The sequence below is a fragment of the Eschrichtius robustus genome, chromosome 13 (assembly GCF_028021215.1).
Source record: "Eschrichtius robustus isolate mEscRob2 chromosome 13, mEscRob2.pri, whole genome shotgun sequence".
In the NCBI taxonomy this organism is placed as follows: domain Eukaryota; kingdom Metazoa; phylum Chordata; class Mammalia; order Artiodactyla; family Eschrichtiidae; genus Eschrichtius; species Eschrichtius robustus.
In genome coordinates this window covers 100,412,404-100,434,818 of record NC_090836.1, presented here as the reverse complement: position 1 = coordinate 100,434,818, position 22,415 = coordinate 100,412,404, and the positions used below count along the sequence as shown (strand labels likewise).

At 55.0% G+C, this 22,415-nt stretch overlaps 1 protein-coding gene across 3 annotated transcripts in view; it reads left to right on the top strand.

Annotated features, from left to right (window-relative positions):
• PACSIN2 (protein kinase C and casein kinase substrate in neurons 2) overlaps positions 1-21,594 on the top strand; it is a 137,347-nt gene extending 115,753 nt beyond the window's left edge. For 2 of the 3 annotated variants that reach the window (XM_068559657.1, XM_068559658.1), the window contains exons 4-11: positions 291-526; positions 2,727-2,882; positions 6,843-7,018; positions 9,078-9,198; positions 12,911-13,032; positions 15,126-15,248; positions 15,691-15,887; positions 19,798-21,594. In XM_068559657.1, coding sequence (XP_068415758.1) covers positions 291-526; positions 2,727-2,882; positions 6,843-7,018; positions 9,078-9,198; positions 12,911-13,032; positions 15,126-15,248; positions 15,691-15,887; positions 19,798-19,910 — 1,244 coding nt within the window. In that variant the 3' untranslated portion in view covers positions 19,911-21,594. The remainder of the gene's footprint in view (positions 1-290; positions 527-2,726; positions 2,883-6,842; positions 7,019-9,077; positions 9,199-12,910; positions 13,033-15,125; positions 15,249-15,690; positions 15,888-19,797) is intronic. The other variant, XM_068559659.1, reaches the window with a different exon arrangement.
• Positions 21,595-22,415: the final 821 nt, after the last annotated feature.

The window sequence follows — 22,415 nt, the reverse complement described above, 5'->3', positions numbered from 1 at the left end:
AGTGACTTTACAGAAAGGAAATGTGTATAATCCCCCAGTTTCCCTAACAAAAGAACAGATCCAGCTTCAGTTCCTTATTCTTTTCTTCATCCCAGGAACTGAAAAAGGAACGGCACTGAGAGAAAAATATCTGAAACAACCAAAAGGAAACCTCCCCGCCGGGCAGCCAGACTGCCGGCCTAAAACCCCATCCCAACAGCTGAGGGAGGTTAACAGAGGAAATCCCCTCCCCCAGGGCCTGTCTGGGCCCCGCAGTGCCGAGTAACCCACCAGCTTCTCTCCTGTGCCAGGGCCTCAGTACGGGACGGTGGAGAAGTCCTGGGTGGCCGTCATGTCCGAGGCAGAGAAGGTGAGCGAGCTGCACCTGGAGGTGAAGGCCTCGCTGATGAATGAGGACTTCGAGAAGATCAAGAACTGGCAGAAGGAGGCCTTTCACAAGCAAATGATGGGAGGCTTTAAGGAGACCAAAGAAGCCGAAGATGGCTTTCGGAAGGCACAGAAGCCCTGGGCCAAGAAGCTGAAAGAGGTGCATCCCTCCTGCAGGCCCCTGCCTGGCCCCTGCAGCCTGCTTCTCGCTGGCCAGGCCTCCCACCTGCAGCGCCCCCCTCCTGCACTCCCAGGGGTTCCTGCCTCAGCTTTAGGCACAGAATGCTGCAGTTGGTAGACAAAGGCCCGCGCTCAGGCCCGGAGCCTGTGGTGCCTAACGTTTACCCATGTTCAAGACGCTGAGTGCTTTATGTGCCTCCTTTACATAATCCTTATCAACCCATTTCCCAGTCTTGGAAACAGGATGAAAACCACACACAGGGCGTAGAACTCAAAACCCAAACTCTCTCTCTCTCTCTCTTTTTTTTTTTTTCCCAATAACTCCATGTCATGAACCTTCTGGTCTATCAAGAATGTTAAATTGATGCAAACTATTACATTTAGAATGGATAAACACCAAGGTCCTACTGTATAGCAGAGGGAACTATATCCAATCTCCTGGGGTAAACCATAATGGAAAAGAATATTAAAAAAATAACGTATATCTGTGTAAAACTGAGTCACTTTGCTGTACAGCAGAGATTGGAACAACATTGTAAATCAACTATACTTCAAAAAAAAAAGTTAAAAAAAAATTAAATCCACAGTTGCCAAAGGTTATCTGAGGTTAAACTATTGCAGAATAGTGCTTCTTAAATTTAAGCAAGCTTGCTAAAACCCAGATTCCCAGGCCCCACCTCCAGATATAAATGATTCAGTAGGTCTGAAGTGGGGCCTCTGGGACTTCCCTGGTGGTCCAGTGGTTAGGACTCCGTGCTTTCATTGACGAGGACCTGGGTTCGATCCCTGGTCGGGGAACTAAGATCACACATGCCACGTGGCACCGCCAAAAAAAAACAAAAAACAAAAAGAAGCGGGGCCTATTAATGCTCAGTTCTAATAATCTCCCAAGTGATGCCACGCCCACTGGTCTAAGGACTACATTTTGAATAGCACAGTTTTAGAAGAGCTCTTGGTAGCACTCAGGAGCTAGTAATTAATATCCTAGATGGAAAACCCCAGCTCTTAACCACTAACAATGCCTCCCCCAACCCTGGGAAATTGTCTATTACAGAGACTTAAAAGTCCGTTTGGACTCGTAAAAAGGATAATTTTAAATTGTTCTTTCTCTTGTATGGGTTTTTCTCTCAAATTTGCAATGATACTGATACTCATTTTTGTAAAAGTAGCAAATGGAAACCATTGAGTCTCACCCAGCCTTGGCTTGCTGGAGGCTGTCATACCTACCCCCCAGCCTTCAGCACGTGAGGACCTACAGCCTGGTCCGCCCGGGCTCGGGGTGGACACGCCACTTCCTTCCAACCCCACTCCCGCCACTGGCTTTTCTCAGGAGCTGCACCGCCTTCCTCCTTCTCAGAATCACCCAGAACAGACCTCCGTCTTCAGGTTGTAACAACAGGCTTTCCTTCTGTGCTCTGTGCCTTGGCTTTTGCCACGTCTCCTTTCCCTTCCTTCTTGTCTCTGGTTCCATTTGTAATGACACTATCCCCCTTATGAGGCAGTGGTTACAAACTCATCTTTCTTCTCTAGAATGAAATCTGTGACTTTGGCTCAAGTAAGAAGTGTCTATTAAATTACATATATACACACACATACACACACATCCATATCTCTATATACGTGTGTGTGTGTGTGTGTGGAATGTGCCCATAACCCTGCCTCCCAACATTACTCTCCCCTTGCGTTATGGTTTCCAGCTGCCTGCTGGCTCTTGCCTCAGATCCACACCTCCGTCACATTCTTGCTCCATGTTGTGTGCGTGGTTTTCTCTAACCGTTCCATGGACCGCTCTACCAGCCCAGACCCACCCACTGCACCTGCCTCTCCTCCCTGCTTTATTCTCCTCCTTGGCATTTGCCACCTTCTAATTTACTGTGTACTTGAACTGTTTCTTGGGGTTGCCTCTCCCAGCTAGACGGTAATCTCCATGAGAGCCCAGGTTTTTGACTGGCACTGTAACCCTACTGCCTACATGTTTCCTGACAGCAAAGCAGGCGCTCCGCCAATAGTTGGTGAATGAACTCCTCTGTTTTACTTGTTGTAATTATTACTGAACATACAGCTTTGTACCTGCTCTTTCCTCTCCTCTTGAGAGCGCAAGCACTTCCCACAGTCTGTGTAACCTCTAGCGAGGATTTTGAACTTTAAACGTGGTGTTCAGGAACTCATTCTCCCTGTAGGTAGAAGCAGCAAAGAAAGCCTACCACGCAGCGTGCAAAGAGGAGAAGCTGGCAATATCACGAGAAACCAACAGCAAAGCGGATCCATCCCTCAACCCTGAACAGCTTAAGAAATTGCAAGACAAAGTAGAAAAAAGCAAGCAAGATGTTCTTAAGGTAAATCGTGCACTTCTCTTTACATATTGAGAGCACACGCCTCACCCGTTCATGTGTCTGGCACGCAGTGTACCTTCGTCGCTGCTTGGTCGGATGCTCGGACAGACGGCTGCGTCAATGAAACACATTCCTGCCCTCAGGGTCACGCCTTACCTTACCACAGCCATTAGTGCCCGCCTCAGGACCAGGGCAGAACCGAGTTCTGGTTAGGCAGGGGCCACGGGTGACTCCTGTGCGCGGGGGCCAGGGCAGTGGGGCAGCGGGAGGGAAGAGCTTGCGCAGGACACGAGTTGTGGATGTCAACAGCGGGGAGCTGGTGGGCGAGCTGGTTCGGAGGGTTATGAGGACCAGACGGCCGGCGCCCTTGCAGCGCAGGCAAAGTGAGGCGCTTGGGGCGTTGTGGCAGGGAGCCACCGGGAGAAGGTTCGAGAGCCTGGGAGGGGCGGGCCGACGTGGGCAAGGCTCTGGGCCTGTGCCCTTGGCTCCCAGCTTGGCCCCCAGCCCCACCCTCCTCCTTTGCTCTGTTCTAAGGGCTGGGCGGCCGGAGGCTGCCCGTGTCGAGGGCCTGCCCTGCTGCAGTGTTCACGGAAGAGAGTCCCAGCCTGGATTTGGAGAAAAAGGTGACGTTAGAGAGGAGGTGCGCTTCAGGAATAGGTCGTGACCCCGAAAGGGGAAGCAGGAGTCCCGAGCTGATGTGTTACGACCTGCCCACCTTTTCGGGCCTCAGATGAGCATCGCTGAGCCCCAGGGAATTAGGTGGTGTCATCTCTGTTTTGTGACGTAGGAAACGGAGGAACCTCGGAGAGGTTCAGTCAGGTGCCACCCAGTGATGTGAGGGTGGGAGAGCCCGTGCCCTCTCCAGTGCTCCTCACATAGCAAGGAGGGTGGGAGAGGGGAGTTCGTTGCTCAGAGCGAGTGTCAGAATCCCTCGGGGAGAATCCCTCCACGCCCGCGCCTGTCTCTAAGACTGGGCCTGAGCCAGGAATCTGGGGTTGTGGAGCAGCCTGGGGGCCTCCTCCGTGGGATCAGGTGAGGAACCTGGGACCACCTGCTGAATGTGGGGGGCACCTGGACTCAAGGAACACAGGCTGGGGGGACTCTAGGGGCTGCCTTCATCAGGTACACAGGGAATCGGGTGCCCAGGAAAGTGCCTAGAGGAGAGATGAGGCATCTCCATACCCAGGTGTGTGTGTGTGAAAGAGAGAGTGGTGCGTGCCTTTCATGTTTTACAACCACCCAGCACAGACTCCGCCAAGCTGATACGCTGGCACAACAAACCCAGGGCCTGAGGTCAGACGTAAGGCACGTGTCAGGATGACCAGGGCGCTTTGTAGAGGGTTCCCTCCCTGCCCCTGTGGTCTGGCCGGTGACCTCGGGGCGCGATGGTCCTTGTAGGCGGAGAGCTGGCCCGGAGAGGAGGGCAGCTCACTCCCGCTGCCCTTCTCAGCAGTTTCTAAGAACCAGCACCAACCGGCTGCACACGTCCTCTGTGTTGCGTGTGGGCCAGGCAGCGCCTGCATCTCGCAGCGCCGTCGGGGGGGCCTCTCACCTTCCGTGCTGAGCATCGCAGTACACGCGGGGGGAGGGGGGGGCTGCCTCTCATTTCACCCCGTGAATATTTATTGGGAACTTTCTCTGTGCTAGCAGTTCCCCGAATGGCGATGACCAATGACCGTGCTCTCTACCTGGCCTGTGCTGGGACGGGGCTGCTCGTGAGCACAGGCCGGGTGAAGCCCCCCCCCCGCCACCACCAGGGGTCCTGGGAGGTTACCGAATGGTGAAGGAGCCCAAGAAGTGGTTGCTCTGTGTCACTCTGATGGCACCACTATAGTGTTTGAACCCACAGCTGCTTGTCTCTGGGCGTCTGAGCTCGAGCTGCTGCGAGGGGCCTCGCACGTATAGGCACGGGCAGTTGATGATGAATAACCAGAGCAGCTGTGGAGCCCTGCTCCCGCTGGGGATGCCCAAACTCTGGCAGGGATGACCTTCTTCTGGGGTCACAGAGGACCCAAGCCCAGCCAAGGCAGGAGGCTTAGAAGAGAACAAGGAACCAAAGATAGCAGGCGAGGGGTGAGGGGCAGAGGTGGGGGCTCCGGGGGTGGGCAGGCCTGCTCTCTGGAGGTTGGGGAAGGCTTCAAGAAGAGGGTCTCTTTGGAGCATAAAGGGGAGTCTTCCAGGGCATGAGTCAGAGAAAGTCGTCTGGGGGAGGAGCAGGGGAGGTGGCGAGTGGACTTGGATCCCAAATGGGGGCAGAGAAGCTGCTCTAGAGGCGGCAGGGGCCGGGCCCTGAGGCCAGGGCTTGGTCTTAAAAGCACGGGGTCCCGCAAAAGCTCAGGGAGGGTTCATTCCTTCCTCAGAAGGCCCCACGCTGTCGTCAGGAACAGAAAAGCAAAGTTCCTAGGTGACCAGCCCACCCATCCGTGATCAACCCCCATTTTTCAGGGTCTTGATAGTGGAAAAGGCTTGTGATAAATGAGCGGCCCCAGCCCTGCCATCCCTAACTTTACCCTCGGAGGCTACCATCACTTTGATGGTCCCACCAACTATCAAAACCATGTTGGGGTAGGGGGACTTCCCTGGTGGTCCGGTGGCTAAGACTCTGCGCTCCCAATACAGGGGGCCCGGGTTTAATCCCTGGTCAGCGAACTAGATCCCACAGGCCGCAACTAAAGATCCCGCATTCTGCAACTAAAAGATCCCCCATGCCGCAACTAAAAAGATCCCGCGTGCCACAACTAAAAAAAGATCCCACATGCCACAGCTAAAAAGATCCCGCATGCCACAACAAAGATCCCATGGGCCGCAATTAAGACCCGATGTGGCCAAATAAATAAATAAATATTAAAAACAAAAAACAAACAAAAAAAACTGATGTGGGGTGCAGGGAAGACTGCATGGGTTTACTGACCCCGGGCACATCCCTGCGAGGTAAACGTGCTAACTTTAGCCATGGCTCTTAGGCTAAAGACATGACACACTGTCCCTAGACACCCTTGAGAATAGGGCATACCTATATTCATATTTTCTTTCTGGTAAAACCCCTTCTTGAGGACAGTCTGGGGAGGAACAGCCGCGTTGGGGATGTCTTGGGCTGGAGGAAAGGGGACTAGGACCCTTTTGAATGCCTTGGTGCTGCTTGGTGTCCTTGTCTGTCACCTCATTTGAGTATCAGGATACTGTGAAGTAGAAGTACTCCGTTTTCTGAGAAGGAGAGCGAAGCTCCCAGAAAACGAGCGGCACAGGCTTTGGCCACGGGTCTGTCTGGCGCTCGGAGCCCTGTGATCTCGCCTTTAAGGTAACTGTCGAGCCACTGCTGCTGTGGGCAAGATCCGAGGCTCAGCCCTTCCCCGTGGGAGAGAGGACACGGGCAAGTGACGTGGGGCTCGAGGCCACGCACACTGGGCTCCAAGTGACCGCCTCTTCCCCAGTGGCTACCTGTTTCCGTCTTACACCAGCTGAGAGCCCTGGCAGATGCCAGGAGTGTGATTTGCATTTCAGAAGTGGAGGGGCTGGGACTTGAACTTGGAATTCTATCAGACTCTGGAGCTTGTGCTCTTTGGGTTTTGGAATCTGGGGCGGCTGGGGGACGGAGCAGCTTTCCCCAAGGGCGACATTGGTGGTGGGGAGAGCATCCAAGATGAGCCGGGGGGGCCTGGCGTGTGGAGTGCGGAGGGCTGTCTCACAGCCGGATTGGGTGGCGGCTGCCCCGTCAGGAGCAGAGGTGGGGCGTGAGTCCTCTGGGCAGGAGCTTGCGGGGCAAAGGCGCTAGATCGGGTGCTTCTTGGACGCGGGGTTGCCTGAGGAGGAGTCTAGATGCCGATGGATTCAGAAGTGGTGGAGGGGGACAAGGGCCGGGCGAGGGACAGGGCAGTGCAGAGCCGGGCTCGCTCGCTCTCGGTCAGAGGGAAGCGGGCTGAGTGGAAGTTAGTCTTCAACTCGTGTGCCTGCACTTTCTCGTAGACCAAAGAGAAGTACGAGAAGTCCCTGAAGGAGCTGGGCCAGGGCACGCCGCAGTACATGGAGGGCATGGAGCAGGTGTTTGAGCAGTGCCAGCAGTTTGAGGAGAAGCGCCTGCGCTTCTTCCGGGAAGTTCTGCTGGAGGTTCAGAAGCACCTAGACCTGTCGAACGTGGCCAGGTAAGTGTCCCTTAGCTGAAAAGCACATCCCGGGGAAGTCAGCGGAAAGTTGCTTTGGAATAAAGATCGGTTGCTGCTCTCCAGCCTTGGGGTGGCAGTGCTTGTCAGAAGGTCTTAAGTTCCCCTGCCCAGGGAGGGCCCTTTGGCCGAGCCTGCCTGCGGCCATGCAGTGTCCTGCTGCCTGGGACGGCTGCTCGCTGGCCTGAGTCGGATAGCCGCCTGCCACTCTCTGCCAGCTCTGGGTGCAGTCCTCTGCGTCTGGGCAGGAAGGGAGGGCCGCGGCTCGGACCCGCCACAGTTGCACATTTGAAATCAACCCGGGAGCGAGTCGAGCAGTTCCGGGGCTGGCACACCCTGCCGCCGGGATGGCCTTTCTTTGAGGACCTTCACGAGGTCCTTTCAATCCAGAGCAGCTGGCTGCCAGCTTGTTCCTTGACTTCCAGTGGTTCTGGGCCGCGGGCAGCACAGACCCTCAGAGACTCGGTTCTGAACGGAGACGCCGAGGCTGTGATATTCCTTCCGTACTTTCCTTGTCTTTGGTCCCATGACACCTTCGTCGGGGCAGAGGCCCGTGCTAACCCTGGACCTAGACTTCTGTCATCCACATAGCAGAGCCATTTAGAAATGACTCACAAGTTAAAGCTTGTCGTGAATAGGAAATTACATTCCTTTTGTCTCCTTCTAATAGGAAAAACATCAAAAGCAACAATTATTGTTCAGCTCCTCTGGCAACAACTAATGGGTCCTTATGAGTGTCTATGAAGGAGGGGCAGTATTCCCCATCTTGCTGATGAGGGAGCAGGCTGGCGTGGTTAAGGGACTTGCCCAAGGCTGCACCGCCGGCTGGGGCAGGGCTGGGGCTGCCAGGCTCTTCTGCGGGTGGAGTAACTCCCATCGTGCGAGGGCTTGTCCTCGGTTGATGTGCCTTGCTTCCCTTAGTCCTCCAAGCCACCCTGGGGAGGAGATGGTGTAGTGGCGTTCTAGGGCTGCCATAATGAAATACCAAAAGCTGGGCAGCCTAGAACAACAGAAATTTCTTCTCTTGCGCTTCTGAAATCAAGGTGTCAGCGGGGCCTCACTCCCTCTGACGGCTCTGCTCTAGGGGAGGACTCTTCCTTGCCTCTTCCAGCTTTTGGTGTTTGGGGTCAATCCTTGGCCTTCCTTGACTTGTAGACGAGACGCATCACTCCAGTCACATGGCCGTCTTCTGTGTCTTCACGTTGTCTTCCCTCTGTCTCTGTACCCAAATTTCCCCCTTTTTATAAAAAGGTGGTTTTTTAATTTACAGATGACCTCTGTAAAGATCCTATTTCCCAATAAGGTCCCATTCTGTGGTACTGGGACCTAGGACTCCCAACATTATCTTTTTTGGAAGACACAGTTCACCCCATAACAGGTGGCATTATGCACACTCAGTGAAGGAAGACACTGAGGCCAGGCCCAGAGAGGGTAACTGACTTGCTAGCCATACAGACTAGAAGTGAAAACACCAGGACCCGCGCTGGTCACCCTCCTGTCTGACACGGTCAGCTTCCTAGGGAGGCGAGCTGCTCTGAGCGGTCACGCAGAAGCAGGATTCCCCCCAGGTGGCTCGTGGGGTCTGCAGCCACCACAGCACTGGCCAATCTTCGTTTACTGTTTTTGCACAGCTGAGTGTAAACCTTCCTGCTTTTTTGAAGGGATGAGGGGGAGCTTTCTGACACTCAATTCTGGACCTGGTTAAATGGGACCACACAGATTGGTGGCCCATGTAGCCCAGATGCCAGCACCTTTTGTATTATCTGACACAGAGCAAAGCCAGGTTGTTGCCACCTGGTTTGATTTGTCAGAAGCTGAAGCTGTGGCTTCCACGCCATGGTTGTTGTTTGCCCCATTCTGTGTGCATCACGGCCAGATGACCGTCCAGCTGAGCCAGGGCAGGGGTCTGGTCTGCCCTGTGAAGTCGACTCTCGTGCGGCTGCAGACCATAGCGCCAGCTCTGGGCAGGCCCTGGGCGAGGCTGAGGGCTGGCCTTCCCTTCCTTCGAAAAGAGTCACGCTTCTCTCTCTCTCTGATTTAGCTACAAAAACATTTACCGAGACCTGGAGCAGAGCATCAAAGCTGCCGACGCGGTGGAGGACCTGAGGTGGTTCAGAGCCAACCACGGGCCAGGCATGTCCATGAACTGGCCCCAGTTTGAGGTGAGAGGAGGCTCTGCCTGTGACCTGTTGGCCTGGGAGGGGCCTAGGCCCACAGGGTCGAGTCATACACGGTTCTTTCTCCATCCAACTCAGAGCTGGCCTGTGCCCTGTTTATGTGGCAGCCTTTACACGTGGCTACCCTAGACACCAAGTGGATGTTTAATGTTCCGGGGGGCTTCAGGATCACCAAAGGGCCTTCTGAATCCCTGGCGAAGATGCAACTATGTTCTTTGTAATCGACAACTTTGACGGTCACTTGTTGAGCATCTGGCACTCCCTTCGTGGTGAGTCCCAGGAGTTGCAGGAGTCACAGTTCCCTGCTCAGCCCTGCGGGATGGCCAGGGAAGGAGTGGCCACAGTGCATTCCAGGCCTGGTGGGCCAAGAGCACTGGCTCAGCAGCCTCTGGTCCAGGACGAGAGGGGAGCATGGTCTCAGTGTGTAGCTGTTCTTACCCTTCACATGAGGGCTTTTCCTTATCTTCTTATATAAATTCAACCAGCTTTGGTGTAGGATTAACTTTCTTCTTTTCCCATTTTCATGGGTCCAAGCTGTCCAGTATCTTTACATGCAAAATTCGAGGGCCTGGGGATCTCAAGACTCTTCCAGCCCTAGAATTGGGTCCCCAGGCCCCACCTGGCCTCCTGCTGATAGCAGAGAAGGCAGTGGCCACGAGTCCCACCACCCTGTTCTCTGAGGGAAAGGATTCTCCCCACCTCGTGGCGAAGCAGGGGCTGGGAAGGGCCCCACAGGGCCATGGCTGCTGCCTCCCCCGGGGAGGATGCTGGAGGCAGCCCCCTCTGCCTTGGGCTCCAACCACCTGGCCCCGCTGACTCGGTAGCGGCTGGAGCCCAGGCTGCACTCAGATCCTGCCTCAGCACTTACTAGCTGTGGGATGCTGAGCAAGTAAGTCATCTGCCCTTTTCTGTGACTCAGTTTTCCCATGTGTAAAACGGGGATGACAACAGCCCCGATCTTCTTGGTGGCTGGGGGTTCAGTGACCTGGTCCGTACTGGGTATTGCCCCTGGGCCCACCACACAGAAGCTTGTTTGGCCCCGTCCTAGCCTATAGTTTTTTCAGTCCGCATCCCTGTGCCTCTGTTTCCTGGAGTTTCTCAAGAAAGCTCCTCCAGATGAAAGTGTGGGTCCCTGCAGCTGAGCATTCCCCCTGCACTGCCTTTAGGACACCTGCTCCCAACAGGGGCCAAGAGCAGAGGCCCGGGGCCTTCCCAGGTGGAAGTGGACCTAGAGGAGACAGCACAGCCCGGCTTCTCCTCCCCCTGGTGATGGCACACGGGCAAGAAGCGAGTTGGTGACGGGACTTGTGCACACACCTGGATTCTCCTCTGTGGGGAGTGTTTGCTGCTCTCAGGAGAGGCTCAGGAAACCCCCTGTGATATGCATCCCCTCCAGCCCCCAGGTCCTTTAGGGTTGTTCGTCCCTACCCAGAGAACAGAATGGTCTGGAAAGGAAGACTTGACAGGCAGTCTTGCTGGGGTGGGTGTCCTGGCCAGAGCCCATGGTGGCCCTTCTCTCTGTGGGTCCCACGGGCCGGGAACCCATGCCTGCATGTGGTGCATGCTTGCAGCTCTTACAGGATCATGCTTCCTTTCTCTAATGAAATTATTTGTTTTTATTTTCCATGCCACAAGGATGAAGTAAGTTCCTATTTTATGGCTAACTTATTGAATTCCAAACCTCTTGCAGTGTGTGTTCAGCCCAGGTGGGTCTGTGTGTGGCGTCCGCAGCCTGCTTCTAACAGCGTGTGCTGGTTAAAGAACCGTGGCCACAGTGTAGCCCAGGCTGTTTTGTTGTCCAAGTTAATAGCGGACCCTTCCCTTCAGAGTTGGCCTGGTGTTGATCACATCGGCCCTTGGAAGCCACCCCGTCAGGACGGATTTATATTTCAAAAGGTCCTGTTTGCAGGGCAGAAAAAGAGACACAGACGTAGAGAACAGACGTATGGACACCAAGGGGGGAGACTGGCGGGGGGGCGGTGGTTGTGGTGGAATGAACTGGGAGATTGGGATTGACATACATACACTAATATGTGTAAAAGGGATGACTAGTAAGAACCTGCTGTGTAGGGCTTCCCTGGTGGCGCAGTGGTTGAGAATCTGCCTGCTAATGCAGGGGACATGGGTTCGAGCCCTGGTCTGGGAAGATCCCACATGCCGCGGAGCAACTAGGCCCGTGAGCCACAACTACTGAGCCTGCGCGTCTGGAGCCTGTGCTCCACAACAAGAGAGGCCACGATAGTGAGAGGCCCGCGCACCGCGATGAAGAGTGGCCCCTGCTTGCCGCATCTAGAGAAAGCCCTCGCACAGAAATGAAGACCCAACACAGCCATAAATAAACAGATAGATAGATAGATAGATAGCTGAGATTCCATTCAAATTTCTTCAGTTGTCCTAATAATGTAATTAGGGCAAAAGGATACAGTTCAGACTCATGTGTTGCATTCAGTTGTCATGTCTCTTTAAAATTAAAAAAAAAAAAAAGAAATAAAAAAGAACCTGCTGTGTAAAAAATAAGTAAAATTCAAAAATTCAAGAAAAATTTTTAAAAAAGGTCACTATGGGGATTCTGAGTGCCAGTTGAGTTCTCAGCTTATTTCAGTTAAGAAAATAATTAACAAATAAATAGGTGACCTAAGTTTGGGGTTGAGGGCCCAGGTCTGCCACCAACTCTGCGTGGGCAAGTCACTTTTCTTTCTGGGCGTTGGTTTCCTCATCTGACAAATTGGCAGGTTAGACTTGAATGTTTCTAAGGTGGCTTCTAGCCTTGAAATTCCATAACTACACATGAGCAAAGCTCATGACTCAAAGCAAAGCTCAAAGTCATCCCAAATATTAATTCAGATAAAGTTGTTTGATAATGGGTGGAAATGGGGCAGGGGGAAGAGTTCATTAAATGTGTACACACACGTGCTTTTCTCCCAGTGTTTTCAGTGCAGTTGATAAAAGCCTGTTCACATGCTGGAAAAATAGTGAACCTCTGGGGAGATAAACACTGCTTTGCTTTGTTAGCTAGCCCCCAGCACGCTGCTCAGATGGGGGAGGATGTTCCTGGGCAGGGGAGGGCACTGCTCCTTGGAGACTTGAGTGGCCGGGTTGCCCCTGCAGTGATGCGGGAGCTCCCCTGGGCCCCTGATTTTGTTTGCACCCAGGGCCCATTTCCCACACTGCAGGCTTGCTCAGGCCCCCACGCCCAGCTCTCTTGCCCTGCTGACAGTTCAGGGCATGGATGGGAGAGTCTTCAGCACTGAATGCCAAGCCCCTCGGAGGGTGGGCTCTGTCTCCTTTGGAAGCGCGAGGAAACCTGGCGAGGCCTCTGGCTGCTGCTGCGGGCCTGAGGGTCCGGAGGCTGAGTGCCACAGGGACAGGGGTAGGACGGGGAGGCTCCCTGGGACTGGAATGCAGGATCCCTGAGTGTCGGCTCCAGTCTTCTTATCATCCATCCGTCCCTGCAGGCTGGGCCTGGTGCTGACCTCCAGGCCCCCTGAGGAGTCCACACTTTGCACGGTGAGGAGGGGTCAGTGGTGGGTGTCATGAGCCCGGGGTCTGCTGGGAAACAAGGGAGAGCAGAGGCAGCAAGGCTAGACGTCACTAAGTGTGCGGGGCAGGCCACTGGCTCGCTGGCCGGTGTTTTAGACTGATGTGGCCTCAAACAAATGAACTTCCTGACTTCTCTCCCTCGGTGCCCGTTGCTCAGGAGTGGTCTGCAGACCTGAACCGAACTCTCAGCCGGAGAGAGAAGAAGAAGACTGCTGATGGTGTGACCCTGACGGGCATCAACCAGACCGGCGACCAGGCTCTGCAGAGCAAGCCTAGCAGGTGGGCACTGGGGCAGCCTCAATCCCTGGAAGGGTCCCCTTGGTCTTCTGCACGGGCTGGGACGCCCCCACCTGGGACACCGGGAGACTCCCCGATGGGGCTTCGCAGGGAACCCCAGGGCCATCTTTCCAGACACTCCCTGGCTGCCCGCGCTCTGCTGGGCAGTGGCCCAAGGTCATCTCTGGGGAGAATCATCAGTCGCCCTGGTGCCAGAGCTGCAGAAAGATCCAGAGGGGGAGCCTTTGCCACAAACGTGCTTTGGGCCCCAAATGAGGGGAAGAACTGATGTTAGGTGCTGGTCATTATGTGTCCCCAGTGGTGCACACGGGCAGGTGGAGGTCACTGTCGGTGGGGTCCTTCAGGCGGGTTCAGGTGCCCTGGCCAGGTTTGTACTTACTTCCCCGTGCCGTATGCAGGTGCCTGATTCGGGGGTGGGGCATTGTCAAGTGCCCCCTTTTTCAAATTACCTCTTTGCTGAGAGCACTGGTTATTTCTGACCTCATTGTTTGCTAAAACTGAGTTTGGATCAAAGAGGTGGCACTGAGGTCCTTTAGGACCTCCTGGAAAGCGTGTGCCAGATGAGGCCACAGAGTTCCCAGCAGATAAATCTTGCTGTCCTCTGCAGAGCTGAGGCTGCCCTGCAGGCCCCGGGCCCAGAGGCCTCCACGGCATGCTGGGTGATAACACACCTCAGGCTCGTGGCTTTCTGGGAAGGGTCAGCACAGGTTCCACAGGCCTTTCTGTAGCCCTGGGCAGTGAAGCCCCCACCCAGGCTCCCTGGGCTGACATGGCCACTTGTCATTCAGCTGCTGTGCCACCGTCTGGGCAGGTGGGCCTGGTTAAGTGACTGCAGCAGTGAGCACCGTGCCAGGGGTCAGGCCAGCACCTGTGTGACTAGGGGCGGGGTGGGGCGGCCTAGGCTGGCCAGGGCTGCTGCACAAATTCAGCTGCCCAGCACCAACCCCCTCTCAGGTCAGCTGGAGAAAGGTGCCGAGGAGGGAGGAGGGCCTGGTGGTCTCAGACATGTGGCCCGGATGTGGGCAGCAGGCAGGCGTAGGCCCAGTGCCTCTTGCCTGGCCTGAAACCAGTGAGGCAGTTGCCGGCCACCTGGGGTCACTCTGGTGGCATTTGAAGCATTTCCTTGCCTACCCTCCCCTGCTCTGACTGAGCCATCCCCCCAGCGCTTTGTGGGCCCGCTCCATGCCGCCCTGGCTTGGGAGGTGGTGCTGGCCTGGGGAGCCCTGCCCTGCAGCTCAGTGGTGCGGTCCCTCAGCTCAGAGTTCTACAGTGGGGTGCCTGGGCTCTCGGGGGCCTGTCTTATCTCTACTGTCTTGTTCTGCACTCTGTACCTGTAGTCACTGCAATTCATCGCCTGGCTGTCAGCACTCAGGCCAGGCTGGGGTCAAATTTCTCTCTGGTACCCTCTGGGCCTGGCACACAGTAGGCAGTTGATACAGTTATGCAGATGGATTTTCCCTCTCTGGAGCACAAAAGGGGTCCTTTCTTCCCAGAAAGGGCTATTCAGCAGGCTTTGGTTCTGATTTTGGAAGTTGCAGACCCAGGAGAACCAGGGCAGAGGCTGTTGGGCCCTTCTGTAGTCAGAAGGAGAGGGTACGCTGCGCTGTGGGGTCTGGAGAGCTCCGGGAGCCTCCCTCCTGCTCTCGGCAGGGCTCTGAGCCTCCCCGGCTGTCACCCTCCCCAGGCTGAGCCCCACAGGCTGTCGGCTGCCAGCTCTCAGCAGAGAGCCAGGTGGGGCGGACTACGGAGAGAACCCCTGAGCCCAGAAGCACTTTGCTCCAGCGGCAGCCTGTGCGCACCCCAGGGCTCCTGTTAGGATAGCCTGTGTTCAGACACAAGGAGGGCAAAGGGGGAAACGTTGTTCTCTCTTAGACACTTAAAGCGCATTTAACAGCCAAAGCGTTGCCAAGTGTTTTGCTGAAACAGGCTTTCTGCGCAAACAACATATTCCTCCTATTTGACGGGGAGCTGATTTGTCCCTTCAAACCCTGGCCCTGTGATCCTGCAGCTGGGAGCACCGGGGCCGTGGGGGCCGCCGAGTTGGGGTCCCCTGAAAGCTCTCTCTCTCCCCGTAGCGACCTTAGTGTCCCGAGCAACCCCGCACGGTCAGCGCACTCACTGTCCAGCTACAACCCCTTCGAGGACGAGGACGACACGGGGAGCACCGTCAGTGAGAAGGAGGACATTAAGGCCAAAAAGTTGGTGAACAAACGTTTCCCTCTGGTTTCCACCTCGCTCCCTTTGTCTCTCCTCTCTGTCCAGGGTCTCACCCCCTCGGCACTCAAAGCAATGCATGAGGCCTGCAGGAGGTGGCCCGGCTGCCAGCTGGTGGACGGTCTCTGGCTTCTCGATCTCTTAGGGAGGGAGGCACCAGTTAACAAGCTGTGGTTGCTTTTTCTCTGCCCTCTGTTAACCCATGTCAAGGTCCCGGCACACCAGCACAGGAAGATGGGCGTGCCGGGTGGCCCCGCAGGGAGCCTGCCCACGCAGGGCTGCTGAGGGGGCCGTGATCCTGCAGAAGGGGTCCCAGCCCAGCCCCAGGGCTCCCTCGGCCACCCGGGCGGGGACCACGGCTCCAGGCAGGGCCTCAGGCCTCTGCCAACCCCGTGCTCAGGCCCCTGGGTCAACCCTTTCTTGCAGTGTGAGCAGCTACGAGAAGACCCAGAGCTACCCCACGGACTGGTCCGACGACGAGTCTAACAACCCGTTCTCCTCCACGGACGCCAACGGGGACTCAAATCCATTTGACGAGGACACACCCTCGGGGACGGAAGTGCGGGTCCGGGCCCTTTACGACTACGAAGGGCAGGAGCACGATGAGCTGAGCTTCAAGACTGGTAGGTGGACTTCCCGGCTGGCATCGGGGGCGAGTGCTTCCAGCCTGCTGGGGGAGGTTGGTTTTTTTAAGTCTGCTAAAATTCCTGCTAGTTTCATTTGTGTGTTCGCCAATCCACCCCCCATTTTAAAAGTAGCAGATGGGGGGCTTCCCTGGTGGCACAGTGGTTAAGAATCCGCCTGCCAATGCAGGGGGAGAAGGGTTCAAGCCCTGGTCCGGGAAGTTCCCACATGCCGCGGAGCAACTAAGCCCGTGTGCTACAACTACTGAGCCTGCGCTCTAGAGCCCGCGTGCCACAACTACGGAAGCCCGCTTGCCTAGAGCCCGTGCTCTGCAACAAGAGAAGCCGCCGCAGTGAGAAGCCCACGCACCGCAACGAAGAATAGCCCCTGCTCGCCGCAACTAGAGAAAGCCCGCGCGCAGCAACGAAGACCCAACGCACCCAAAAATAAATAAATAATTAAAATAGATTAATTAAAAAAAAAAAAGTAGCAGATCCTCAACACCAAAGCTTAGAAGACAGCGAGGTGCCCATGTGCCTTTGCCCAAGATGTTGCCCCAGCAGGGCTAAGGCCTGTGCACAGGAGATGCTGATCGCCAGGCCCCCTGGAAGCAGCTGCCCTACGGGTCCCCCAGCGAAGCCTTTCTCCAGAGGCCCACAGCTGGCAGAGGAGCCCAGACCGCAGAATAGCAGGCAGCGTGTCCGTGGGCCCGCAGAGCCTCATCTCGGGGCAGTGCCTTTCACGCTCTTCCTGCAGCCATGCTGTGTGCACACCTACCACCAACACACCTTTGCTGCCAGTAGCTGAAGCCCCGGTTTTATAGAACAGTCTGGATCCTGATTGTATGAGCTCTGCGTGTGGAGATTTTCTATCCTGTCCTTTTTTTTTTTTTCTTTAATGCTGGTTGCAGCTCACCAAATGGGTTGCAACCCTCCATTTGAAGAGCACTATCTTAGAGCCTGTCCAGAGAGGCCTGATCGGCCTGGCGCCAGGTGGGCCCAAAGGGAGCCAAGTTCCTTCCTTCTGCCTTGCCCCTCCTCAAAGCCAGCCCAGATTCAGCACCCATCCCTCCAGGGCAGGGGCTGTGCTGGGCCCTGACTCAACCAGCACAGGCTGAAGTGTGCCCTCCGTGCTCCATCTCTGGGACGGACCCTCACTTCTGAACCCACCCCACCCCGGCTGGGGCTGTGTCCGGAAGCCCTCCTCTCCGCACTCAGCAGGCCAGCCAGCTCTCCCCAGACACTCGACCCCAGGGTTGGTCATTGGGTGCCTATGGCTGGTTGTAGAAAATTCTTTTTTTTTTTTTTAAATTAATTAATTTATTTATTTTTGGCTGCGTTTGGTCTTTGTTGCTGCTCGCGGGCTTTCTCTAGTTGCGGTGAGCAGGGGCTACTCTTCATTGTGGTGCGCAGGCTTCTCATTGCGGTGGCTTCTCTTGTTGTGGAGCACGGGCTCTAGGCGCGTGGGCTTCAGTAGTTGTGGCACTCGGGCTCAGTAGTTGTGGCTCACGGGCTCTAGGCACGCGGGCTCAGTAGTTGTGGCACACGGGCTTAGTTGCTCCGCGGCATGTGGGATCTTCCCAGACCAGGGCTCGAATCCGTGTCCCCTGCATTGGCAGGCGGATTCTTAACCACTGCGCCACCAGGGAAGCCCTGGATGTAGAAAGTTCTTACGTGTCTTTAAACACCTCTGTTGAGTTTTCTTTTCGTTTCTTTTTTTTTGGGGGGGGGTGGGGCGTGCCTTGAAGCTTGCGGGAACTTAGTTCCCTGATCAGGGATCGAACCCGTACCCCCCGTAGTGGAAGGGTAGAGTCCCAACCCCTGGACCGCCAGGGAATTACCTCGAGTTTTCTGACATCTTTGGTTGGGGTTGTTTCCCCCCTGCTTTGTTTGTTGACTGATTGATTTTCAATTTCTCATGCTTTCTAAATCTTTTTTTTTTCTCGTTTGGCCCCACTGTACAGCTTGTGGGATCTTAGTTCCCTGACCAGGGATTGAACCCGGTCCCCGGCAGTGAAAGCGCCAAGTCCTAACCACCGGACCGCCAGGGAATTCCCTCTAAATTTTACCTATTGGATTAGTCAGCAGTTTTATAGATTTAAAATGTTTCCTTCCGTTCCCAGTGAATTACCAAAAGCAAACTGAAATGAATGTTTCTAGTCACCGGTTTGCATTTTCACAACTTGGAAGGTTCCTATTAGTTTCGTCTGTTTTCCGTGTTATTTTTCTTTTCCCCGACGTGACATTAGTTCCCGGCCCATACCGCTTCCTCTGTCTTCAGCACGCTCTGGCCGCTCTCCACCTCTCTGGGCCCTGGGAGCCTGCGGAGTCTTCACTTGGTGCACTTTTCACCACGTGACAGCATCATAGAGCTGGTGCCCCGTCGGCTCCGGGGAGCCTCGCTCATCAGGGCCTGATGGGAGAAACACCAGTCGTCAGTGTCGGCCCTGCCGGGGGCCCACGGGGGCACCTGGGGGTGGGCGAAGATGAGGTTTACCGCTCAGCACCTCGCCACGCCTCGGCCCCCTGCATTCGCTCCTGATGTTGCCAAGCCAGACTTGGCACGAGCACGGGTGCTGCCAGAAGCGGGTCGGGTGCACAGCAGCGGGCAGGAGAACCATCTCGCTCATGGGCGTAACGGCAGCCCCCGTTTACCGAGTGCTCGCTACACAGACCCAGGGCCCTTTTGTGTTTTAACACTTAGTCCTCACAGCGCCCCCCCACCCCTTCCCCCGGTCCACAGATGAGGAAACTAGGCCCCAGGGGCGGGGCCTTGGCCAGGTCTCCCAGCAGCCCAGGTATTGGCCCCCCAGGCATCTGGATCAGTATCGCTGCTACACAAAGTAAGGAGTCAGGGAAATGTTGCTAAACAAGGCGTAATTGCCTGAGGGAAGAAAATGCAACTGAGCCTGAAAAATGGACCAAAATGCCAGCAAGAAATACAAAGCTGCAAACTGAACAATAAGAACAGGCCTCAGCTGGCCTGTCTTCCGCCAGTTCCCACAGCCGTCTCTGCAGGGTGCTCACCGGCCAGAGCTCCTTCCCGTCCCCTGGCTGGGCTGCCCTGTCTGTCCTGAACAGGGAAGTGCCAGGCCTGGACCTCCCTCCACCTCAGCCCTGACCACACCTTTGGTCCTCGTCCCCTGGCCTGTCTCCTTGAGGGACCAGGGCTCCATCTGTCCCTCTCTCATGTCTGTATCTCCTTCACCACACAGGGCCTTGGCGTGATGTAGAGGCTCCTTCATGCTTGAACAAACGAAAGATAAACTGCACTAACACAGAGCCATGGGGAGAGTCCAGAACTGTGCCAACACTCTCAGTGTTGGGAGGGGTTGATTTCTTTAAGTCAGAGGACAAATGTTCTGAGCTAGGTGCTGGGGATAGAATAATGGGTCCCCAACCCTCCCACAGCCTGCAGTCTAGACACACATTAAATGAAGGCACCAAGACCATGGCAACAAGTGCTGGAGGAGATACAAGATCAGGCGGGCCAGGGCCCAGGGGAAGGAAGGATGGCAGTACAGGGCTGTGAGGGAGGTGGCACGGACCCTGTGAAAGGATTCCTATGACCTGGCCTGGGACAGTCAGGAAGGCAAAAGTCCTGCAGCGTTTAATTCTGCAGCGTTTAATTCTGGGAGCCCCGCTGGCAACTGAGAATGGCTTGCCTTGGGGTCACTGGGTGAGAGACCGGCGTCTCTAGATCTCTCAGAGGCCCCCATGGCTAAACACAAAACCTCAGATGCAACTTGGTAGAGAAAGAGCCAGGCCCTCGGGCCACGTTGCCCCCAGGAGAATGCCTGCCCCTCCCACCCAAGTTAGGGACCCTTTGTGGGCCCACGGTGGGGGCTAAAACATGAGGGTGACTCTCTGACCCGGTGGTCACCAAGACCGCTTCCTTTTTGTCTTGCAGGGGATGAGCTGACCAAGATAGGGGATGAGGATGAGCAGGGCTGGTGCAAGGGACGCTTGGACAACGGACAGGTTGGCCTGTACCCAGCGAATTACGTCGAGGCGATCCAGTGACGGGCTGGTGGGCTGGCCGGCGGAGGGGTGGAGGTGGAGGGCCCAGGAGCTCTGTTAGCCATTGGCCCCGGGCTCTGGTGCCTCCAGCCAGCTGTGTGGGCCTCCACTCCTTTTCCTGCAAAAGATGATGGTTCCATTGCTCTTGGCTTCATGGTGTCTCTTGAAGGCAGACAAGCTGGTCATTCTACCTGGGACTCGGCACCCTTTCCACAGTGCAAATGGAGAGATGTGCAAACAGGAAGATGCAATACAACAGAAATCGCCGGGCCCCTCCCCGCCCCCGCTCCCGCTCCCCTACTCGCTGTGTGTTGGCTTATCATGGATCTGTATATTCTTGACCTTGTCTTTCCTCCTCTCCTCCAAGTCCATGGTAATGGTGGGCTACACTGATTCTGGTTCCACTGATTACTTTCTCTGACGAGTCCCATCACCTGCAACTTAGATGAACAAACTTAAATGCCATTTTCTGAGGGAGGACTTTGAGGTTTTTAATTTAAAGGCTGTGTACAGTTACTTTTTTATATACATGTTCTTCCATTCATTTATACTTAAATTATGGCATAGATGGATGTACACCAGTCTTAAGGAAATATCTCTATTTCCATGTCGTACTGTTAATCAACCATGCCGCTGCCTGGGGCAAGCTGCGAGAGCCGGTAGCTCATTTGGACAGACAATGTTTGAGACAAGAGATTGCAGTAGAAAGATGGGAACACATGGTTGGATTCCTGTTGTGAATGCTGTCCACATTTGGGGCATCCAAATGTGAGTTTCGCAAATAACCTTATGTAGTACTCTCTAAAGTCACCATATTTAAAAACTATTTTCACTCTGTGCTTAAAACTTCACTCATGCAAATTAACAATTTTATCAGTGATTTGAAAGGTTAAAAAATAAGAAGACTAACTTTTCAAGTGAATGCATCTGTAGTTAAGATGCTTTATATTAGACTGTCATGTCTTGGTGTATATCTGTATATATTATTTGATATTCAGAGAATCTAAAGAGCTCGTCTACTGTGTTAATGAGATTTAACAGCTTTTGACAGTGGGTTTAATTTGTAAACTGCTTGAAGACCGTGGCATTTGGGCACAGGCCTGGCTGGTCGGCTGAGACCCTCCGGGCTCGGGCCCTGGGCCTCTCTGAAGTGGAGCCTGCGGTAGGGAAGTCTGTCCTCACTGGCTGGCTGTGGGTCCAACTTCTAAGTAGCCTTAGTCCTTTCTGTAGCAGAACACTGTACAAACCTCCCGTGTCTTTCCAGCAGTTGCAGATTTCACCGTCATCTGTATTCCTCGTGAGCAAACAAAAGCTGGGTCTCACCCCCCTAGCACAAGGGTCTCTTCTCAGCATCCTTAGTCATCAGGGAGCAGGCGTGCTGGGGCAGGAAGCTACACTGTAGTCACGGGGCAGGGGAGGGAGGGATAACCTTTATTTTGTGTAACTCAGACATTGGAGAAATGGCTGCTGCCATCACAAGCTATGCATTTTATTCAGTGTTTCCAGTGAGCTTGATGTCTTGCTTGGAAAATGGATGTGTGTCTGTCTGTCATGAACGCTTACCAGCAGAAATCCTCATTCCTTTGCTACAGATGTACCAGAAATTGTCACGTCTTTTCAGTTTAGGTGTTTCTTTAAACGCATAGTATTTTAGAAAAAAATCAATAAACAGTTGATCTCGTGAGTATGACAGTCTCTGTGCTGTGCGTGTGCCTCACGCTCTCATCAGCTGGTGGACGTGTCTTCATTGGCATTTATGCACCAGCTCCGGAGCCGGGCAAGATCCCAGGTGCACGACCACTGCCCAGGGGACCGTGTCCCTGTCCCACTGCCCCTGCCAAGCTAGAGGTTGGGGAGTTGAGGCACCGGAGCCCCTTGCAGTTCTCCTCTCCCCGAAACCTGCCGCTGTGTGGCCTAGGCTCCCCCAGCGTGGGCAGCAGGCTGGCGCCTCCCTACCCACTCGCCAAGGCCCAAATAGCAGGACCAGACCAGAGGCCACTCATCACCCGAGCTTCCTTGAACGTATTTCCCGAGCACCCGCTGTGCACTGGGCCCTCTCTCCGTACATTATCTGCAAAGAGCTTGCCCATCTCCAAACACGCTGTGAGTGAGATGAGTCTCCCCGTCTCCATTTTACAGAGAAAGAAGCAGAGGCTCCAAGAGCCAGACTCACCCAAGGAGTCCCCGCTGGTCTGTGGCACCAAGTAAAATCCCTGAGGAGCCCTCCACCCTCACCCTCGGGGGTGACCTGAGTCGAAAGGAGGCCGGGGCAAAGCGGGAAAGGAGAGATGTGAGGGCTGCCGGACTCATTAACGTCGGTCAGGCTGCCAGAGAAGCGCCCCACCTGGGCACCAGGGCCTCACAGGGGAGCAGGAGGAGCGAGGGGGTAGCTGCCACGGCAGGGGTAAACTCTGCCCAGCTCATGAAGGGCCAAGGATGAATCTCTGTCATCTGCCACCTGGTCTGATGGTGATGGGGCCCCTGCTGTCCGCTTCTGAGGAGGAGTTG